Genomic DNA, 20,551 nt, shown 5'->3' on the forward strand with positions numbered 1-20,551 from the left:
TCACTCCAGAAAACTCCTTTTTGTGGTGTTACCTTAAGAATAAAGTATACTTTTATAATCCAACAACCATGCAGCAAATGAGCAAATGAAGCTGAACATTCGGGAAAAAATGGAAAATAGGTTTCGAGGTAATCCCAACGAACGCATTTCAGGATTTTGATGTATATTGATCGAATGTTGTAAGCGTCAAGGAAATCTTTTAGGCGATGTAATTTAATAAAGGTAAATTTTAAAATAAATTTCATTTAATTTTCTTTGAATTGTAATGAATAAAGTTCTACAAAATTACAGATTTTTTACTTGAATTTTCAAAACTGAATTTCTCTCTGGGCCACCCTGTATAATACTAAATAGGCGGCTTAGCGGTGGCCCAAGGGCCACCCCCACCGCACCTTAGCCTATTTGACACTAAATCAAAACCATATTATGTTATGTAATATTATGTCATCATGGAAAAGTAATATTATGTAAGAAATATTCTAAACTAATGAGTTTATCATATTATATTAATTTATTTTGGCATAATGATTCCAAAATAAATTAATATAATTTAATATGATATCAAAACGTTCAAAATGAGGGGCTGTACTGTACACGAGCACTTACTTATGCACCAGCCGTTGTTCTCTTCTATGATATTTGTTAGTACTAAGGTAAAATTATTAATTAATCACTGATAAACGTCATTTATTACTTTAATAACCGGCGATTATTAATCATTTTCAATTTATTTAATTTACCGTAACACGTAAGTACATAAATGATTTCACATTAATCACATTTACCAAATCATGAGGTAATTATTCACCGGTAATTATTCATAATTTTCACATTTTATCACATTTACCGTAACATAATATAATATACAACTTACTTACATTTTCGTTATGTGTGGCTGTGTGTGTGTAAATTATGATGATTATTTATTTTTATTTATTTAAACTTCAGCACACAAACTAACAATGCACTGTGGCGGACTTAATGCCGGATGGCATTCTCTGCCAGTCAACCACGGGTCATGCAGAAAGAGTAAGGCGATGCAAAAAATTTACATTTTTGATAATAAGCCTACTTATTATAAATAGGAATAAAGTATTAAAAATTGAAATTAAGTTTGCTTCTTAACAAAATGATGATCAAAAGGGTTTACCTAGTACCTACCTATTCGTTACTGCCTGAATTTTTTAAGAGTGCGTAGTCGCCAGTAGCGGCGTAAGGGGGGGGCGGTAGGGGCGGTCCGCCCCGGGTGCCAAGCATTAGGGGGTGACACAAGTCGCGCAGATTAGTACTCACTGGCGCATCTGCATGGCAAATCTGCGGTCTAACATGGATACGGGGGGGGGAGGTGCGATTGTCTTTCAANGGTACTGGGGCTACTTCATTTGTATCAGAAACGTTGACAATTCCAAACGTCTGAGATCAGGCGCACTTTTATTTTACAACAACACGTTGTATGGAGTCAGCAGCTTAGTTCTGAAGAAAGGCAACGACAGTATACTGGTCTTCACTGATGTAAGGCCTTATAGCGACTTAATATTAGATATCTGCAAAAGTCCTCACTTCCGTCCTTATTAATGACTTCGTCGTTTAATCATTCAAGTGTAGACGACGGATCGAATTGTAATAAATGAGTAAAAAAAGTTATGTTAAGTGTGTTTTATTGATCATTCTCTTGAGGGTAGTTTGAGGGGAGGCGGTGCGCTCTTATGCGGGTAGTGCACGCCGCCGCCGCGCTCGAGTGTGGTCGGGGCGTCATCGGAGCGCGGTTGTGGNGCGCATCTGCATGGCAAATCTGCGGTCTATCATGGATACGGGGGGGGGAGGTGCGATTGTCTTTCAATCTTTGAATCGGTAGGTAACCCCAAAATCCGGGGGTGTACCAGGGGGTGCCTTAGGACTTATGACGGGGGGGAGGGGGGTGATCGCCCCGGGTGCCAACCCATGCTACGCCGCCACTGGTAGTCGCCTTTACGCTTGTAAGTTGCTTCCGTAAGACTAGCCGCCACCACCGATTTTTAGTTGGCCGATAGTTGTGCCCGATTTTATTGTATGAAAAATCGGCCAAATCAAATCGGTGTAATGTGCGCACTTCCATACATCCATACTGATCAACTGCCCGACTAAACAATCGGCCGCCGAAAAATCAACGGTGTGCGCCTACTCTTAAATTTAGAAAGAAAGAAACTAAAGCCTTGTTCGCACTAGTCGAATGAGTAACTAAACTCGCATTTAGTAACTAAACTACTCGCTACTGACCATAACACCGTTCACACTGTGGTTGAGTACAGTTTACAAGTAATTATTCCTCGTTTCGCAAAGAATTACCATTCGATAAAAGAAAGAATAACTGAAATTAATAGCTGGAACTGAGGCCCACTGTACACAAAAACAAGACATCCGTTGTAATTTATAAATATGTAAATAAATAATAATACTTGCACAAAAACTAAGAATTTGATAAACGTCCGTTCTTATTTGTAAACTATTTTAATAAATTCCATTTTTTGTTTAAGATTTCAGATTCAACAGTTCGACTTCAGAAGTGGTAATAAGAACACATCGGGAGATATCGTGCGTAGGTACAGTATACGTACCTACTACACGTGACAAAAATGTAAGTACGTATAATTAGCTGGTTATACAGGGTGGAAACGACAAGTGATATCACTTGATTGTTTCTAAACTACACACATCAACATGGTCTAGAGATATTTAAATTGAACCTTAATAACTAATATTCTATTACTGACTTGGGACAGTATTCCACAATAGGATATTGACACCCTTGTTTTGAATAATAATTATATAGATCCGCTGCAGATGTGTCAGGAGAGTCTTAGAGTCTTAGGTTCCACGGATTATAAATTTTAAGTTTTCAACAATTTTTATAAAAAAATAGTTGTTTAGTTTAGATTTTGATGTTACAAAAATAAAGTTAAGATTGAAATTTTGTCTGAGTTTTTCCTCTTCTTGTAAGTTTTTTTTTTTAATTTAACTTTATCTAAAAGTTTATTAGGTATCAGATTAGATAGGATATTAAACAGGGTTTATTTTAATGTGTAGATGTCTTAACAAAAAGTTCATAGAATTTTAGTTATTTAGGTTTAATTGAAATATCCCTAGACCATGTTGATGTGTATATTTCCTGACTCGACACTTTGTGTCAGAATCAGAATTTGTATTTGCGTAAAACATGGTATACAACTTAAAGATTTTACAGATTTTAGTAGTGCACGTCATGTTTCGCCATTACAAATAGCATGAAAAATTACATTTCAAGTATTTAATATTATATTACAGCAAATTTAATTGAATTTTACATAAATGTTAGGATTTGATGTCAATAAAATCTTTAATGTCATATTATTATGTATAGTGTAATACAACTCGTGTTACGGTAAATGTGATAAATGTGAAAATTATTAATAATTACCGGTTATTATTAATATGTAGGTATGTATAAAACGAAATAGGCGGCTTAGGGGTAACCTATTTGACACTTTAAATCAAAACAGTATGTTTTGGGTATCATGGCAAAGTAATATTAAGCAAGAAACATTCCAAACTCATTATGCCAATTTATATTAATATATCATATCAAAATGTGTGGCTGTACGTACACGAGCGCTGTACATGAGCCGGTGTTCTTTAAATAATCACTAATAAATGTGATTAATTTATTTTACTTTTACCTGGACTGTCGGTAATTATTAATAATTTATCACATTTACCGTATCATAACTATCCATCCATACCAGTTATTTTATTAACTTTTTCGTTGTCTCCAGGAACGAACTGCACATTGTTCTGCTGCTTGCCTCCTGGTACGTGTCGGAAGTAGCCGTATTAAAAAGGCAATTCAGATGGGTGGACCGTGCCGACCAAAATGGACAACCCATAGATATGGATATATTTTACGACAGAGTTGTTTTAATACTATGTCTTACTCGTAAAATAGATCCAGGAAACCAGTATCACGAAAATCGCTACACTCAGGGCGTGTTTATAACTAAACAACACGTTTTGACATCATATAACCCATACAGACAAGAATTAACCAAATACGAGTACTTTACGTTTTTAAATGATTTACGGGTACGCGCTTTACATAGGCGTAAACGGGTGACACAAGCTGAAGTCTATTATCACACTTTAGATTTTCCCATAGACTGGTTTCATCAAATCATACCGATGCCTAACGCCACGTCACCCAGCGAACTGTGGCATGGTTTACAAAAACGATTCAGCCCACTACACGATTTAATGATTTTAAAAATAAAAGGAGGGCCAGTATCGTTCTTAAACCCCACTCCAGGCCGTTACACATTCAGACAGTACGGGGTGGGCTATCGGGCCAGCTACCGAGTAGCCGGTCCCATGCTGACGGCCATAGCGTTTGAGGAAGATTTATTGGATCAACCGTTGATGCTCACTTATTTACATAAAGAACCAGAGTGGCACAGAACTCACACCCACATGAGGTCAAAGGCATTTTATGAGGACGAAAATGTGATTGAAGATTGCGAAGAGTACATGCCTCGGTACTGGGGCTACTTCATTTGTATCAGAAACGTTGACAATTCCAAACGTCTGAGATCAGGCGCACTTTTATTTTACAACAACACGTTGTATGGAGTCAGCAGCTTTGTTCTGAAGAAAGGGAACGACAGTATACTGGTCTTCACTGATGTAAGGCCTTATAGCGACTTAATATTAGATATCTGCAAAAGTCCTCACTTCCGTCCTTATTAATGACTTCGTCGTTTAATCATTCAAGTGTAGACGACGGATCGAATTGTAATAAATGAGTAAAAAAAGTTATGTTAAGTGTGTTTTATTGATCATTCTCTTGAGGGTAGTTTGAGGGGAGGCGGTGCGCTCTTATGCGGGTAGTGCACGCCGCCGCCGCGCTCGAGTGTGGTCGGGGCGTCATCGGAGCGCGGGTGTGGTCGAGTCTAGTACAAGGAAAAAAATATTTTTAATTAACTACAAATATTTATGAGCCCATTACTTACCATACCATAGAAAAGAATACTGTCCATCCATGCTTCCATAGTAGGTACAGGGTGGCTCAGAAGAAAATTAACTTTTAAAGTTTTGGAAAACTTTAATTTTTGAGAGCGCCATACTGGCATACTGTAAAGCTTTTTGATTTCAAAGTGGCAAGATTCGCAAGGCTATAACAGGAGCACTTGGTTTCATGATGATGGGGTAGCCCCTACGTGTCACACTTCAAATGACAGCATTTAGATGGTAAGAGACATATTCCTACAAAAAAAATATTTCAGACAGGGGTATCTCCTGGCCACCAGAAAGCCCTAATCTCACTCCAGAAAACTCCTTTTTGTGGTGTTACCTTAAGAATAAAGTATACTTTTATAATCCAACAACCATGCAGCAAATGAGCAAATGAAGCTGAACATTCGGGAAAAAATGGAAAATAGGTTTCGAGGTAATCCCAACGAACGCATTTCAGGATTTTGATGTATATTGATCGAATGTTGTAAGCGTCAAGGAAGTCTTTTAGGCGATGTAATTTAATAAAGGTAAATTTTAAAATAAATTTCATTTAATTTTCTTTGAATTGTAATGAATAAAGTACTACAAAATTACAGATTTTTTACTTGAATTTTCAAAACTGAATTTCTCTCTGGGCCACCCTGTATAATACTAAATAGGCGGCTTAGGGGTGGCCAAAGGGCCACCCTCACCGCACCTTAGCCTATTTGACACTTTAAATCAAAACAATATTATGTTATGGGATGGGCATCATGGAAAAGTAATATTATGTAAGAAATATTCTAAACTAATGAGTTTATCATATTATTATATTAATTTACTTTGGCATAATGATTCCAAAATAAATTAATATAATATAATATGATATCAAAATGAGGGGCTGTACTGTACACGAGCACTTACTTATACACCAGCCGTTGTTCTCTTCTATGATATTTGTTAGTACTAAGGCAACATTATTAATTAATCACTGATAAACGTCATTTATTACTTTAATAACCGGCGATTATTAATCATTTACAATTCATTAAATTTACCGTAACACGTAAGTTCATAAATGATTTCACATTAATCACATTTACCAAATCATGAGGTTTATTTACCATTCATAATTTTCACATTTTATCACATTTACCGTAACATAATATTATAATATACAACTTACTTACATTTTCATTATGTTTGTGTAAATTATGATGTTTTTTTTTTTAATTAGACATTATTTTATTCAGAACAACAAACTAAATTTGTACAGGTAATTTACAAACTTAAAAACTATACTATATACAAAAAAATACAATATTTACAAAAAAGGAAAATAAAAGTTAAATTAAAAAAGTATCCCTATCCCCAGATCTGTCGGTGAGGTTAGCGGTGCCCAAAAGGCTGGCAGCGTTTCCGCGTTGGATCGCTAAGCTTAAACGCTGGCCAAGGTAGAACCCGGCCTTCTAGTCACCGGTAACCTCGATGATGCGGGAGGAAAGCTCAGTGAAAAGCTTTTTGGCCTCCGGGCCCCAAGGTCCCAGCGTTTCCACGCCGAAAGGTACAAAACGGTAGCAGCTGTCTAAAGCGGAATATTTGCTTTTTTTCAAAGATTCCGCTGAAGCAGCCGCAGCGCCTGCAGCCTTCGACGTGGAAGGCACATGGGAGGGGGCAAGAGTGTCACAGCACGTCGCATCCCAGACCAATGCCCGACCCTTAGACCAAGGAATTAATGTCATACCGTCGGGCCTTTTACCATCATCTCGACAGATACCTAAGGGTTCAAGTACTGCCGGGATACGAATTGATGTAAAGGCCCGACGTATGATGATTATTTATTTTTATTTATTTAAACTTCAGCACACAAACTAACAATGCACTGTGCCGGACTTAATGCCGGATGGCATTCTCTGCCAGTCAACCACGGGTCATGCAGAAAGAGTAAGGCGATGCAAAAAACCTACTTATTATAAATAGGAATAAAGTATTAAAAATTGAAATGAAGTTTGCTTCTTTTCTTAACAAAATGATGATCAAAAGGGTTTACCAAGTACCTATTCGTCACTGCCTGAATTTTTGAAGAGTGCGTAGTCGCCTTTACGCTTGTAGTTGCTTCCGTAAGACTAGCCGCAGACCACCGATTTTTAGTTGGCCGATAGTTGTGCACGATTTTAAATTGTATGAAAAATCGGCCAAATCAAATCGGTGTAATGTGCGCACTTCCATACATCCATACTGATCAACTGCCCGACTAAACTATCGGCCGACGAAAAATCGATGGTCTGCGCTTAGTTATAGAAAGAAAGAAACTAAAGCCTTGTTCGCACTAGTCGAGTAACTAAACTCCCATTTAGTAACTAAACTATTCGCTACTGACCAAAACACCGTTCACACTTTGGTCGAGTACAGTTTACAACTGATTAGTCTCGTTTCGCAAAGAATTAACATTTGATAAAAGAAATAACTTAGTTTGCGTTAGTTTTAAAAATTTCTGTTTATGGTAAATAAAGAATGGAACTGAAATTGGTAGCTGGGACAGGTCCACTGTACACAAAAACAAGACATCCGTTGTAATTTATAAATAAATAAATAATACTTACACAAAAACTAAGAATTTGATAAACGTCCGTTCTTATTTGTAAACTATTAAGTATAATAAATTCCATTTTTTGTTTAAGATTTCAGATTCAACAGTTCGACTTCAGAAGTGGTAATAAGAACACATCGGGAGATACAGTCATATCTACTACACGTGACAAAAATGTAAGTAGTACGTATAATTAGCTGGTTATACAGGGTGGAAACGACAAGTGATCTCCTTGATTGTTTCTAAACTACACACATCAACATGGTCCAGCTAGGGATATATAAATTGAACCTAAATAACTAAAATTCTATTAACTTTTTGTTAAGACACATTAAAATAAACCTTGTTTAATAACCTATCTAATCTGATAGTAAACTTTTAGATAAAGTGAAATTTTTAAAAAAACTTACAAGAGGAAAATCTCAGACAAAATTTACTGCTACCATGTTGGAGTTGGAGCGTAAGAAGGAAAAGACCACGAAGATTACCACGGATTTATTTTAGAACATACAGCACACAGAGACTACATGAGATCGAGTGATTGATCCAGAAGCCTGGAAGCCTTGCATTGACAGCGGAGTGCCAAATTCAAATATTAAAATACTTGCGTTTAACCTAAAACTAACTTTCCAACAAACTTTATTTTTGAAACATCAAAACCTAAACAAAACAACATTTTATTTTTGTAAAAATTGTTGAAAACTTAAAATGAATAATCCGTGGATCCACCTAAGAGACTCTCCTGACACATCTGCAGCGGTTCTGCATTCTCAAAAGAAGGGTGTCAATATCCTGTTGTGAAATACTGTTCCAAGTCCTAAATAAGATGCAAGAAAAGCTGGTTTTCATGCACAATCACTTCAGGGAAATTCCTAAGAGCTCTTCTCTGAAGCATATCCCAGGCATGCTCAATAGGATTTAAGTCAGGGGATTGTGCAGGCCAGTCTAAAGCTTGTATATCTTTGGTTTGGAAACGGATAAGACATCCAAACATTCGCATTTATAATATTAGTAGGATATTAGTAGGATTTGTTAGAACCTACTACTACTATGGTCACATTATTAAATAATCACTAGTGATTAATTTATTTTATTTTTACCTCGACTGTCGGTCATTATTAAAAATTTTCAATTTGTCACACTTACCGTATCATAATTAATTATCCATTCATACCAGTTATTTTATTAAGTTTTTCTTTATCTTCAGGAACGAACTCCACATTGTTCTGCTGCTTGCCTCCTGGTACGTGTCGGAAGTAGCCGTAACCAGCCAATTCAGATGGGTGGACCGTGCCGACCGAAATGGACAACCCATAGATATGGATATATTTTACGACAGAGTTGTTTTAATACTATGTCACGATCACCATTTAAAGCCAGGAAACATCTTATTCGAACATCGCTACACTCAGGGCGTGTTTATAACTAGACAACACGTTTTGACATCATATAACCCATACAGACATGAATTAACCAAATACAAGTACTTTACGTTTTTAAATGATTTACGGGTACGCGCTTTACATAGGCGTAAACGGGTGACACAAGCTGAAGTCTATTATCACTATTACGATTTTCCCATAGACTGGTTTCATCAAATCATACCGATGCCTAACGCCACGTCACCCAGCGAACTGTGGCATGGATTACAAAAACAATTCAGCCCACTACACGATTTGATGATTTTAAAAATAAAAGGAGGGCCAGTGTCATTCTTGAACCCCACTCCAGGCCGTTACACATTCAGACAGTACGGGGTGGGCTATCGGGCCAGCTACCGAGTAGCCGGGCCCATGCTGACGGCCATAGCGTTTGAGGAAGATGTATTGGATCAACCGTTGATGCTCACTTATTTACACAGAGAACCAAAAAGGCAAACCCACATGAGGTCAAAGGCATTTTATGAGGACGAAAATGTGATTGAAGATTGCGAAGAGTACATGCCCCGGTACTGGGGCTACTTCATTTGTATCAGAAACGTTGACAATTCCAAACGTCTGAGATCAGGCGCACTTTTATTTTACAACAACACGTTGTATGGAGTCAGCAGCTTTGTTCTGAAGAAAGGCAACGACAGTATACTGGTCTTCACTGATGTAAGGCCTTATAGCGACTTAATATTAGATATCTGCAAAAGTCCTCACTTCCGTCCTTATTAATGTGTTTGTTGTCCCGAAGCGGTGATCAAGGCAAGCTATATTTGGGACGTGTATAAGTGCCCTGGAAAGGGCTTATGTACTGAATAAACTATTTGAATTTGAATTATATGGCGAGGTTCGAACCTTGTTCCCCGATCCTTGGCACGTATACCGGTATTCGTTCACAGTCAGTGGGTCGAGTTAGCTGATCCCTGCAATGGAGCCATAGTTTGGTGGGAACATGAACCAGCACCCGTCCAAGGAATTTGGAATGGAAAACAAGTGAATCTGGAATAGAAAACAAGTGGTCCTCCAGAGGCATTCCTCTGCAAAAAAAACACGAGTGTGAGTCAGAGTCGAGTCTAGTACAAGGAAAAAAAATATTTTTAATTAACTACAAATATAATAAGTCCATTACTTACCATACCATAGAAAAGTATACTGTCCATCCATACTTCCATAGTTCAGGACGGCCCAGAAGAAAATTCACTTTTAAAGTTTTGGAAAACTTTCGTTAGAGTTACTTCGAAATGGATTCAGGATAGATGAATGCTGCAGAGTTTTTGGATTATTAGAGTATACCTACTCTGCTCATAAGGTAACCCCACAAAAAGAAGTCTGCTGGAATGAGAACAATGAGACTTCACCCCTGCTTATATTTATTTGTTAAATTGAAAGGATGATTACTTTTTGAGAGCGCTATACTGGTATGCTGATAAGCTTTTTGATTTCAAAGCTACAAGATTCGCAAGGCTGTGATAGGAGCACTTGGTTTCATCAAGATGTGACTACGTGTCACACTTCAAATGAGAACATTTAGATGTAAGAGACGTGTTCCCACAAAAAAATAATTTCAGGCAGGGGTGACATCTTCTGGCCATCAGGAAGCCCTGAGATGGAATTGTGTAAAGCAATCGTAATCATTTGACAGTTCATAACGTACGATAAAGTCAGTTAAACAAAGCGTTTGACATAATAAGTAATCGTACGTTAAGAACTGTCAAATGATTACGATTGCTTTACACAAATCCACCTCAGATCTCACTCCAGAAAACTCCTTTTTGTGGTTTTACCTTAAGGTAAATTTAAAAATAAATTGCATTAAATTTTCTTTAAATTGTAGGTAACTAGGTAATAAATAAAGTTTTACAAAGTTACACAGAAGTTTTTCCTTGACATATTTTATGTTACGGTAAATGTGATAAATGTGAAAATTATGAATTATTACCGGTTATTATGAATTTATTACCTCATGATTTGGTAAATGTGATAAATATGAAATAATTTATCTATGTATAAAACCAAATAGGCGGCTTAGGGGTGGCCCAAAGGCCACTTCCGCCGCACCATTAGCCTATTTGACACTTTAAATCAAAACATGAGTTATGGGCATCATGGAAAAGTAATATTATGCAAGAAATATTCTAAACTCATTATGCCAAAATAAATTAATGTAATATAATATCAAAACGTTCAAAATGAGGGGCTGTACACGAGCACTACTTATACACCAGCCGTATTCTCTTCTATGATAATAATATGTATTTGTTAGTACTAAGGTAACATTATAATTAATAATCACTGATAAATGTAATTCATTTATTACTTTAATAACCGGCGATTATTAATCTTCAATTTATCAAATTTACCGTAACACGTAAGTACCTACATAAATGATTTCACATTAATCACATTTACCAAATCATGAGGTAATTATTCGTAATAACCGGTAATTATTTATAATGAAGAATGTTCACTAATTTAGTTTTTTAGGTTTCTGTATTCTCTGTTAAAAATAAAAAATACACGTGAAAGAATTATTTCGATACGTCAATTAGTTTCCAAGGTATTGAATTTTAAAAGTGCGGGCGGCGGCCGGCCCGCCATTTTATGCGCGTGACGTCATATTACAGTGACTGGCTCATATTTGTATGGGTGGAATCTTGCAAGCTGAATTAAGACCCACTTCCAGGCAACCGATTAAGCTGAAATTTCGCAAACACATGTGATTTGGATGACCATGCAATATTATGATGACATGGAGCTGATCTGATGATGGAGCTGGAAGGTGGCCATAGGAACTCTATAATAAAACGACTTAAATGCATCGAGTTTGGGCTCGTTCGTTTTGTATTGATGAGTATTTTAATTCTATATAGTAATCAGGGTCTAATGATGGAGCTGGAAGGTAATTCGCAATAAAACGACACAATCGCATCTCCGTATAAATTCCGTCATCCTCGAAGGAAAACTTCTGAGCCATGTCTACAAGCTGTTTTCAAGAGTCATTACGAATCGTCTCGCTCGCAGGCTCGACGACTTCCAGCCTCCCGAACAAGCCGGTTTCCGAAAAATTCATTTCAAACTTTAGTACAATAGACCACATACATACGCTAAGGCAGATTATACAGAAGACCGAGGAGTATAATCAACCACTTTGCCTGGCGTTTGTGGATTATGAGAAAGCCTTCGATTCGGTCGAGACCTGGGCAGTGCTACAGTCTCTCCAAAGGTGCCAAATTGACTATCGATATATCGAAGTGTTGAGGGGTTTGTACAAAAACGCTACAATGTCGGTCCGCCTCCAGGATCGGGACTCGAAACCTATCCAGTTGCAGCGAGGGGTAAGACAGGGAGACGTCATATCTCCAAAACTGTTTACCACCGCCCTGGAAGATGTCTTCAAGCTTCTGGACTGGAACGGATTTGGCATAAATATCAACGGCGAGTACATCACCCACCTTCGATTCGCGGACGATATCGTAGTCATGGCTGAGACCTTGGAGGATCTAGGCACAATGCTCGATGGCCTCAGTAGAGCCTCTCAACAAGTGGGCCTCAGAATGAACATGGACAAGACAAAAATCATGTCTAATGTCCGTGTTGCACCCACTCCTCTGAAGGTTGGAGACTCTACACTCGAAGTTGTCGACAATTATGTATACCTGGGACAAACAGTCCAGTTAGGTAGGTCCAACTTCGAGAAAGAGGTCAATCGTCGAATCCAACTCGGATGGGCAGCGTTCGGGAAGCTTCGCCATATACTCATGTCCGAAATACCGCAGTGTCTCAAGACGAAAGTCTTCGAGCAGTGTGTGTTGCCAGTGTTGACATATGGATCCGAAACGTGGTCGCTTACTATGGGCCTCATAAGAAGGCTCAAGGTCACCCAAAGGGCGATGGAGCGGGCTATGCTCGGAGTTTCCCTGCGTGATCGAATCAGAAATGAGGAGATCCGTAGGAGAACCAAAGTAACCGACATAGCTCGCAGAATTGCTAAAATCAAGTGGCAGTGGGCGGGGCACATAGCTCGTAGAGACGATGGCCGTTGGGGCAGGAAAGTTCTCGAGTGGCGACCACGGGCTGGAAGACGTAGCGTGGGCAGGCCTCCTACTAGGTGGACCGACGATCTGGTGAAGGTCGCGGGAAGAGCCTGGATGCGGGCAGCGCAGGACCGTTCATTGTGGAAAACCTTGGGGGAGGCCTTTGTCCAGCAGTGGACGTCATTTGGCTGAAAACGATCGCATCAAGTTTGGGTTTGGTTCAATTTTAATTTCTGTAAGGGGTCTGGGTGTTAATATGTATAATAAGTTTGTATTTACAAAAAAAATGTATTTAAGTATGTTTATATCCGTTTTCTAGTGAGCGGACACTGTGAATGTACGTCACGCGGGGTCACGTGACCGTCGACGGGACTCAATATTTAAGCGAACTTTGAATGCCTATAAAATCATAAGTCATAACTATTGGGTATTTTTGAATGAAATAAAAACTAATGTATTTATAAATGTAAAAGCTTAACTGTAACATAGGTTTCAAGTGATTTTGCATACCAAGTAACATTCTCAATTTTCACATTTTATCACATTTACCGTAACATAATAGCTAGGTATAATATACAACTTACTTACATTTTCGTTATGTTTGTGTAAATTATGATTATTATAAATAAGAATTTTATTAAAAATTTAAATGAAGTTTGTTTTTTAACAAAATGATGATCAAAAGGAAGAGTGCGTAGTCGCCTTTACAGTTGTAACTTCTTTTAAGCTAAATAATTTTATTTTTTTAATATCTACTCTTGTAACTTCCGTAAAATTTAGAAAGAAAGAAAGTAAGTTAACTAAAGCCTTGTTCGCATTAGTCGAGTACTTAACTAAACTCGCCTTTAGTAACTAAACTAAGTAGGTACCTACTCGCTAACTGACCAAAACACCGTTCACACTTTGGTCGAGTACAGTTTACAATACAGGTGGTTTCTAAATGAACTCGACTGAACAGCCCGATTCAGGCTCGTTGCCGGTGAGCGAGTGAGCAGAGGTCACGTGAGCATAGCCATTACACGGTATATGAAATTACTAAGCAGCTTTCCGCCCGCGGCTTCGCCCGCGTGGAATTTTGTCAGTAACAGAAAAACTTTATCAATATACCTAATACAATAATAGTAATTTAGAGGTTATGATAACAATATTGCTATCAATAAGTTTATAGGATTCGTTCACCAATCATTGTTCATACATAAAGAGTTGTATCATTTCGAACCTAGAAAATATTTTTTCGGCTCTGTTGCTCTGAGGCAAACAATGTATGAAGAACGAACATTGTCGTTTTATGTGATAAATATGTTTAGCTACTTACAAAGTTTACATTTACAAAATTTTCGTAAGTTACTTACCTCAAAAAAAAATGATTTTCGTTTACAGTGTCACTAAACTTATCCAGTCTCGTTTCGCAAAGAATTCTACTATTTGATATTCGAAAAAGGATTGTACAACTTAGGACCGAATCATGAATGATCGAATAACGATTGACCGAAATACTTTTAACTCGAATAATTTTTCACCGAAAATAACGGTTGCCCGAATTTAGGTACATTGACCGGATATTTTTAAACATAATTATCATTGTATTGGTACCTTAGTACTCTTAGGGTGAACTTAAAAAACTAATAGTTCTCATAATAATTAAACTTAACTTTAACGAATACATATTTTAAAATATTCGGTCAATATAAATTCGGGCAACCGTTATTCAAGCGTAACGTTTTTTCAGTCAATAATTATTCGGGATAAAATTATTTCGGTCAATCGTTATTCGATCATTCATGATTCGGGTTAGTTGTACAATCAAGAGGAAGAACTGCACTGAAATTGGTAGCTGGAATTACTGAGGCCCTCTACACAAAATCAAGACATTCAGTTGTAATTTGTTTTCGCTTAAAAACAGATACAGTGGAAGTTCCATTGTTGTAAGACTTAGATAACACAAAAACTAAGAATTTGCTAAACGTCCGTTCTTATTTGTAAACTATGATTGGGCTATTAAATTCCATTTTTTTGCTTGCGATCTCAGTCAGATTGAACAGTTTGACTTCAGAAGTGGTAATAAGAACACATCGGGAGATACGTAGGTACATGCGTACCTACTACACGTGACAAAAATGTAAGTACCTACGTATAATTGATGATTAATCCTTCAAGCTCCGCGAATCTAGACACAATAGATAATCAATTTAGTCCAGTCAATGAATGCTTTAACGACGGTGTAGAGAGAAATCCGTGGAACACAATTTCTGACCTCGGGACTTTATTTAGACTAGTTAGGAGGTGAACATACCAAAAGTCCCCGCCCTTAGCCCTTGAGCCGGCGGGGTGAGGGGGGTTTAAAGGTCCCACTTTTCGGTTTTTCGCTTAATCCTCGGAAACTATGCGTTCTAGTGACATGACTACTATGAACCAAAAAAAGCTTATTCAATTTGCTACAGGTGAGATAGTCAAGTTTTTCTATATCTTGTATAGTTTTCGCGGCATCTGCTCTCGAAGGCTTGTAATATTGGAAATTTTATTTTTGTCTTACATGTTCCCAACAGGAGAAAATAGACTAAATCAATATTTAGCAAACATTCTAGACATGCAGGAGTATGTTAAGCCTAGTTTCAGGGAGGAGACTGCACCGTGCGAATATTTAGACGAACCACTTGGAGCCACTTTTGACTCCTCATCACTCAAAAACTACTGTGCATTAACACTTCAAATTTGGCACATGAGTTGAGACTTGCAAGATAAATATCAGCTTTAAATTTCATAAATATACCTTAAACGGTGATTTAGATATTAACGTTCAAAAATCGAAATTTAGTACACTAAAATCTATCTATCACCTGTGAAATGTTAAAATTTACTGGATTTTTATTTGTTCCTTTGTATTTACACATCTACTTATCTGGATGCCAAATATGAACCTTCAAGGTCCTCTGGAAGTGGTTAGAATTTGATCTATAGGTCAGACATGTAGATTTTTGGACGTCAATACCTAAAGAATCGTTTGAGATATATTTATGAAATTTAAAGCTGATGTTTATCTTGCAAGTCTCAACACATGTGCCAAATTTGAGGTGTTAATGCACAGTAGTTTTTGAGTGATGAGGAGTCAAAAGTGGCTCCAAGTGGTTCGTTTAAATATTGGCACGGTGCAGTCCCCTCCCTAAAACTAGGCTTAACATGCTCCCGCATGTCTAGAATGTTTGCTCAATATTGATTTAGTCGATTTTCTCCTGATAGGAACATGTAAGACAAAAATAAAATTTCCAATATTACAGACCTTCTAGAGCAGATGTCGCTAAAACTATACAAGATATAGAAAAAATTTAACATCTCACCTGTAGCAAATTGAATAAGCTTTTTTTGGTTCATAGTAGTCATGTCACTAGGACACATAAGTAGTTTCCGAGGATTAAGCGAAAAACCGAAAAGTGGTACCTTTAAACCCCCCTCTCCCCGCCGGCTCAAGGGCTAAGGGCGGTGTCATAGAGTAGAGTTTAGTGATTGATTATCTGTGGCATAGACAATAAACGTCAGTTGCATCGTCATGGCTGTTTTATTAACATCAATCCCAATTACTCCTAAATATTACATGGTGNTCCATTGCCACTTCAGCTTGCTAATCCGTCGGGCTATGTTAGCGACTTTGGTTCGTTTACGGATCTCCTCGTTTCTGATGAGCTTCTGTATAAGGCCTATAGTGAGAGGGCACGTTTCCGAGCCATAAGTTATCACTGGTAACACACATTGGTTATACACTCTAGTCTTCAGGCATTGAGGTATTTTGGACGATAAGATGTTGCGTAGTTTCCCGAACGCTGCCCAGCCGAGTTGNTACAATAATTGTGTTATTGGTATTGCTTATATTTCAACTTGATTATTTTACTATTTTATTGTAAATTCAGTTCAAGTTACTGCTGGTTTTATTTTTTTGGCTGACATTATGATGAAATTATTTGGAAATCTGTTTAAATCTTGATGTGACAAAACAGTAATATAATAATGTTCAAAATCAATAGATATACCATTCTACTCCGACAATGTAAAATTCAAATCTTATCAATTCTAAAAATCGTAATGTCCAACTGAGACAGCTTTTATTACATCTATAGAGTATTTTATCTATTTCATTTGCATTTTAAAATTTATTGAATTGAGCCAATTTGAAAATGTATTTTATCAATATAATTTCAATCATATTAATGAAATATTAGTATTGTGTCTATAAACATACATAATTATTTGGAATTTACAAAATTTAATTTGGTTTGAATTCTTATTTAAAATCAAAATTATTATTGTATTGTATAACTTTTTTTAATCAAATCATAAAAAAAAAAAAATCGTTTTTTTTTTCTCAAAAAAAAAGGGGGGGAGGTGTAGTGTGTACGCATCCTTTCCCCGTATTAGGCAAACCACTAGTATATAAGCTTAGGATAATATTCATTCTACTACGATTAAACCTACAGTGCGCACATCTAACTGTTTTATTGTGTCTCCCGAACGTCACACATTACACTATACCTACCGGCTGACGCGACTATCACTCGTAACTTTGCGTTGTTATTTCTTCCTCGCACTCCTTCTATACAAATAAATTAGCGGTACACTCGGCCGCCAAAGACCCATGGTAAGATTCTCTTACCGTTTGTTCTGCCTAACACATTCAGCTCAAGACCCATGGTAAGATTCTCTCACTGAATGTCTTCCTACCTAACATACACAGCTGAAGAGCTATGTCAAGATTCTACCTCTGAATGTTCTTTCTTAGGTACCTGATTACTATTACCTTTTATTACCATTACTTACCCTTTTACCTTTACCGTTTTTAGCACAACCATACCATCACCTTTGTCATAGAGTAGAGTTTAGTAATTGATGGTCTGTGTCATAGACAATAAACGTCAGTTGCTTTGTCATGGCTGTTTTAATAACATCAATCCCAATTACTCCTAAATACTACATGGTGTCAGGTGTGAATTTACTAGTAAAAGTGGTAGAAGCGTAACTAATGGGTGTATGGATTGACAAGCTATAATAAAATACGTGGAAAATGACGGAAGCAACTCATCACAACATAAAAAGTGAAGCGTTGTACACGATGTGGCAGCAGCCGGCCGCCATGTCGGACGAGGGCAACATAGCAACAAATTGGAGGGAATGGAAATCGGCTTTCGATTACTATATGATAGCCATCGGCAAAGAGACGGCAACTTCTAGAGCTCTGTTTATGCACGTAATTGGCAAAAGCGGGCGGGACATATTGGAGGAACTGGAATTGGACCGCGAGGCCAAGACAAATTACGATGTGCTGGTGACAAAGTTTGCCAGTCACTGTGATCCCGGTCGCAACGTTAACTACATGAGACATGTCTTCTTTGAAACATACCAGCGAGAAGATGGATTCGACAAATTTTTGAGCACGCTTAAACTACAAAGCAAGTCATGTGAGTTTGGTCAACTTCGTAACAGCTTGATACTCACGCAAATTATTAGAGGGATAAGAGACAACGACATGCGGGAAAGATTGTTAACTAGACCCAAATTGGAACTGGAGGAAGCGGTGTCGTGGTGTCGTGCAGCAGAAACAGCAAGCAAGCAAGCGGAACGGTGCATGGGCGGCAGTGGTGAAGCGGGCCCCGCGCGGGCCGCGACCGGCGCCGACCTCGCGCTGGACGAGGTGCGCGCGCGTGCCTTCGGGGCGCGCCAGCAGCAGCGCGGGCGAGAGCCGCGTCCCCCAGCACAGCAGGAGCGCAGGAGGGAGGCAGCGGCTAAATGTGATCGGTGCGGTCGCAATCATAGTGCCAGTGACAAGTGTTGGGCTCGTAATGTGAAGTGCTATCGATGTGAGCGATTCGGTCATTTTGCTAAAATGTGTAGATCTAGGCAAGTAAGTGAGTTGAATCAGTTGAATGAGTCTGAGGATCGAGAGGACTGCGCCGAGTTACGTGAGTCATTGCTGTGTACTTTATCAATTGATGAAGTTAGTGACAATGAAAATGCTTGGTACAATGATATATTTGTAAATGATAAAAAATTGAGCTTTAAATTAGACAGCGGAGCTGAGGTATCTGTCATGTCACTGGAGGCATTTAAGAAAGTAGGATTTTGTGAAAGTTTACTTAATCAGAATCAGGCTATAATAAGAGAGGTTAGTAAATCTAAACTGCCAGTTGTAGGATATTTTGAGCCAATATTGCGGCACAAAAATAGGCAATGTAAACAAAAAGTTTATGTTTTGAACCTAAAGTGTAGCAATCTCTTAGGGCTGAATGCATGTTGTGAGCTCAATTTGTTGTCAAGATCTTATAATATTGATGAGCTAAAAAACTGTAAGATTGATGAAACTGTTTTTGAGGGCATTGGTTGTTTACCATATATTTATAAAATTGAAATAGATAAAAATGTGTCTCCAGTGGTTAACAGCTCAAGAAAAGTTCCAATAAAAATTATTCCCAAATTGAAAGATGAACTAGATAAAATGCAAGCTCAAGGCATTATTGTAAAGGAGGACTTACCCACAGACTGGGTTTCTAATATTGTTATAGTCGAGCGGCCTGGTAAATTGCGAATTTGTTTAGATCCACATCACCTAAATAAAGCAGTACGCCGTTGTCACTTTCAGCTGCCAACACTAGAAGAGGTAACAAGCAATCTTACTAGTGCCAAGTACTTTTCTAAATTAGATGCTAAAAACGGGTTTTGGATGCTAAAGCTGGATGAGGCCAGCTCAAAGCTGTGCACTTTTGCTACACCGTTTGGGAGGTTCCGTTTCTTGCGAATGCCATTTGGTATCAATTGTGCTCCAGAAATATTCCATAATGAAATGTATAAAATATTTTCTATGCCAGGGGTTGAAGTATTCGCTGACGATTTACTAGTTTGGGGTGAAACTAAAATTGAGCATGATATGAGGTTACAGGAGGTAATAGAAAGAGCTAAAAAATTTGGTGTCAAATTCAATAAAGAAAAGTGTTCATTTGGGAAGTCGGAGGTACAATTCTTGGGTCACACTTTTAACAGCAAAGGTATTAGTCCAACAGGCACGAGAATAATCTCTATCAAAAATATACCAAGGCCAAGTGACAAGAAAGACTTAGAACGTTTCCTGGGTATGACTAATTATTTGTCAAGATTTATTCCTAATTATTCACAATTGGCGTCTCCCTTGCGATCTTTACTTAAAAAAGAAGTAATATTTGAGTGGCTAGAAGTTCATGAAAATGCGTTCAATGAACTCAAAAACAGGGTAAGTAGTGCCCCCGTATTGCGGTACTACTCGCCGCACGAGGCGGTGACGTTAAGCGTGGACGCGTCGAGTGAGGGGCTGGGCGCGTGCCTGCTGCAGGGCGGGCGGCCCGTGGCGTACGCGGCGCGCACGCTCACCCCGACAGAAAAGCGCTGGGCGCAAATAGAAAAAGAGATGTTAGCAATTCTTTTTGGCTGTTTAAGGTTCCACCAATTTATTTACGGCCATAATGAGATTTTTGTTGAAAGTGATCACA

The 20,551-nt window shown here is 38.0% G+C and overlaps 2 protein-coding genes across 2 annotated transcripts; both read left to right on the plus strand.

Moving 5' to 3' along the window:
* The first annotated feature begins 4,191 nt into the window (after positions 1–4,191).
* On the plus strand, positions 4,192–4,752 carry LOC114349744 (uncharacterized). Its single transcript, XM_028300228.1, has one exon. The coding sequence runs from the start codon at positions 4,192–4,194 to the stop codon at positions 4,750–4,752; it is 561 nt and encodes a 186-aa protein (XP_028156029.1).
* A 2,935-nt stretch (positions 4,753–7,687) lies between these two features.
* Positions 7,688–9,747, plus strand: LOC114349754 (uncharacterized). The gene is made up of 2 exons (XM_028300240.1): positions 7,688–7,764; positions 8,796–9,747. Coding segments are annotated over exons 1-2 (954 nt in total). The 5' UTR covers positions 7,688–7,762.
* The last annotated feature ends 10,804 nt before the right edge of the window (positions 9,748–20,551 follow it).

The sequence above is a fragment of the Ostrinia furnacalis genome, unplaced genomic scaffold (genome assembly GCF_004193835.3).
Source record: "Ostrinia furnacalis isolate ACB-3 unplaced genomic scaffold, ASM419383v2 OfSCF0070, whole genome shotgun sequence".
NCBI classification, from domain to species: domain Eukaryota; kingdom Metazoa; phylum Arthropoda; class Insecta; order Lepidoptera; family Crambidae; genus Ostrinia; species Ostrinia furnacalis.

What these genes read in the sequence shown, in the direction of transcription:
- LOC114349744 (XM_028300228.1), top strand. Translation starts at nt 4,192, where the DNA reads ATGCCTAACGCCACGTCACCCAGCGAACTGTGGCATGGTTTACAAAAA.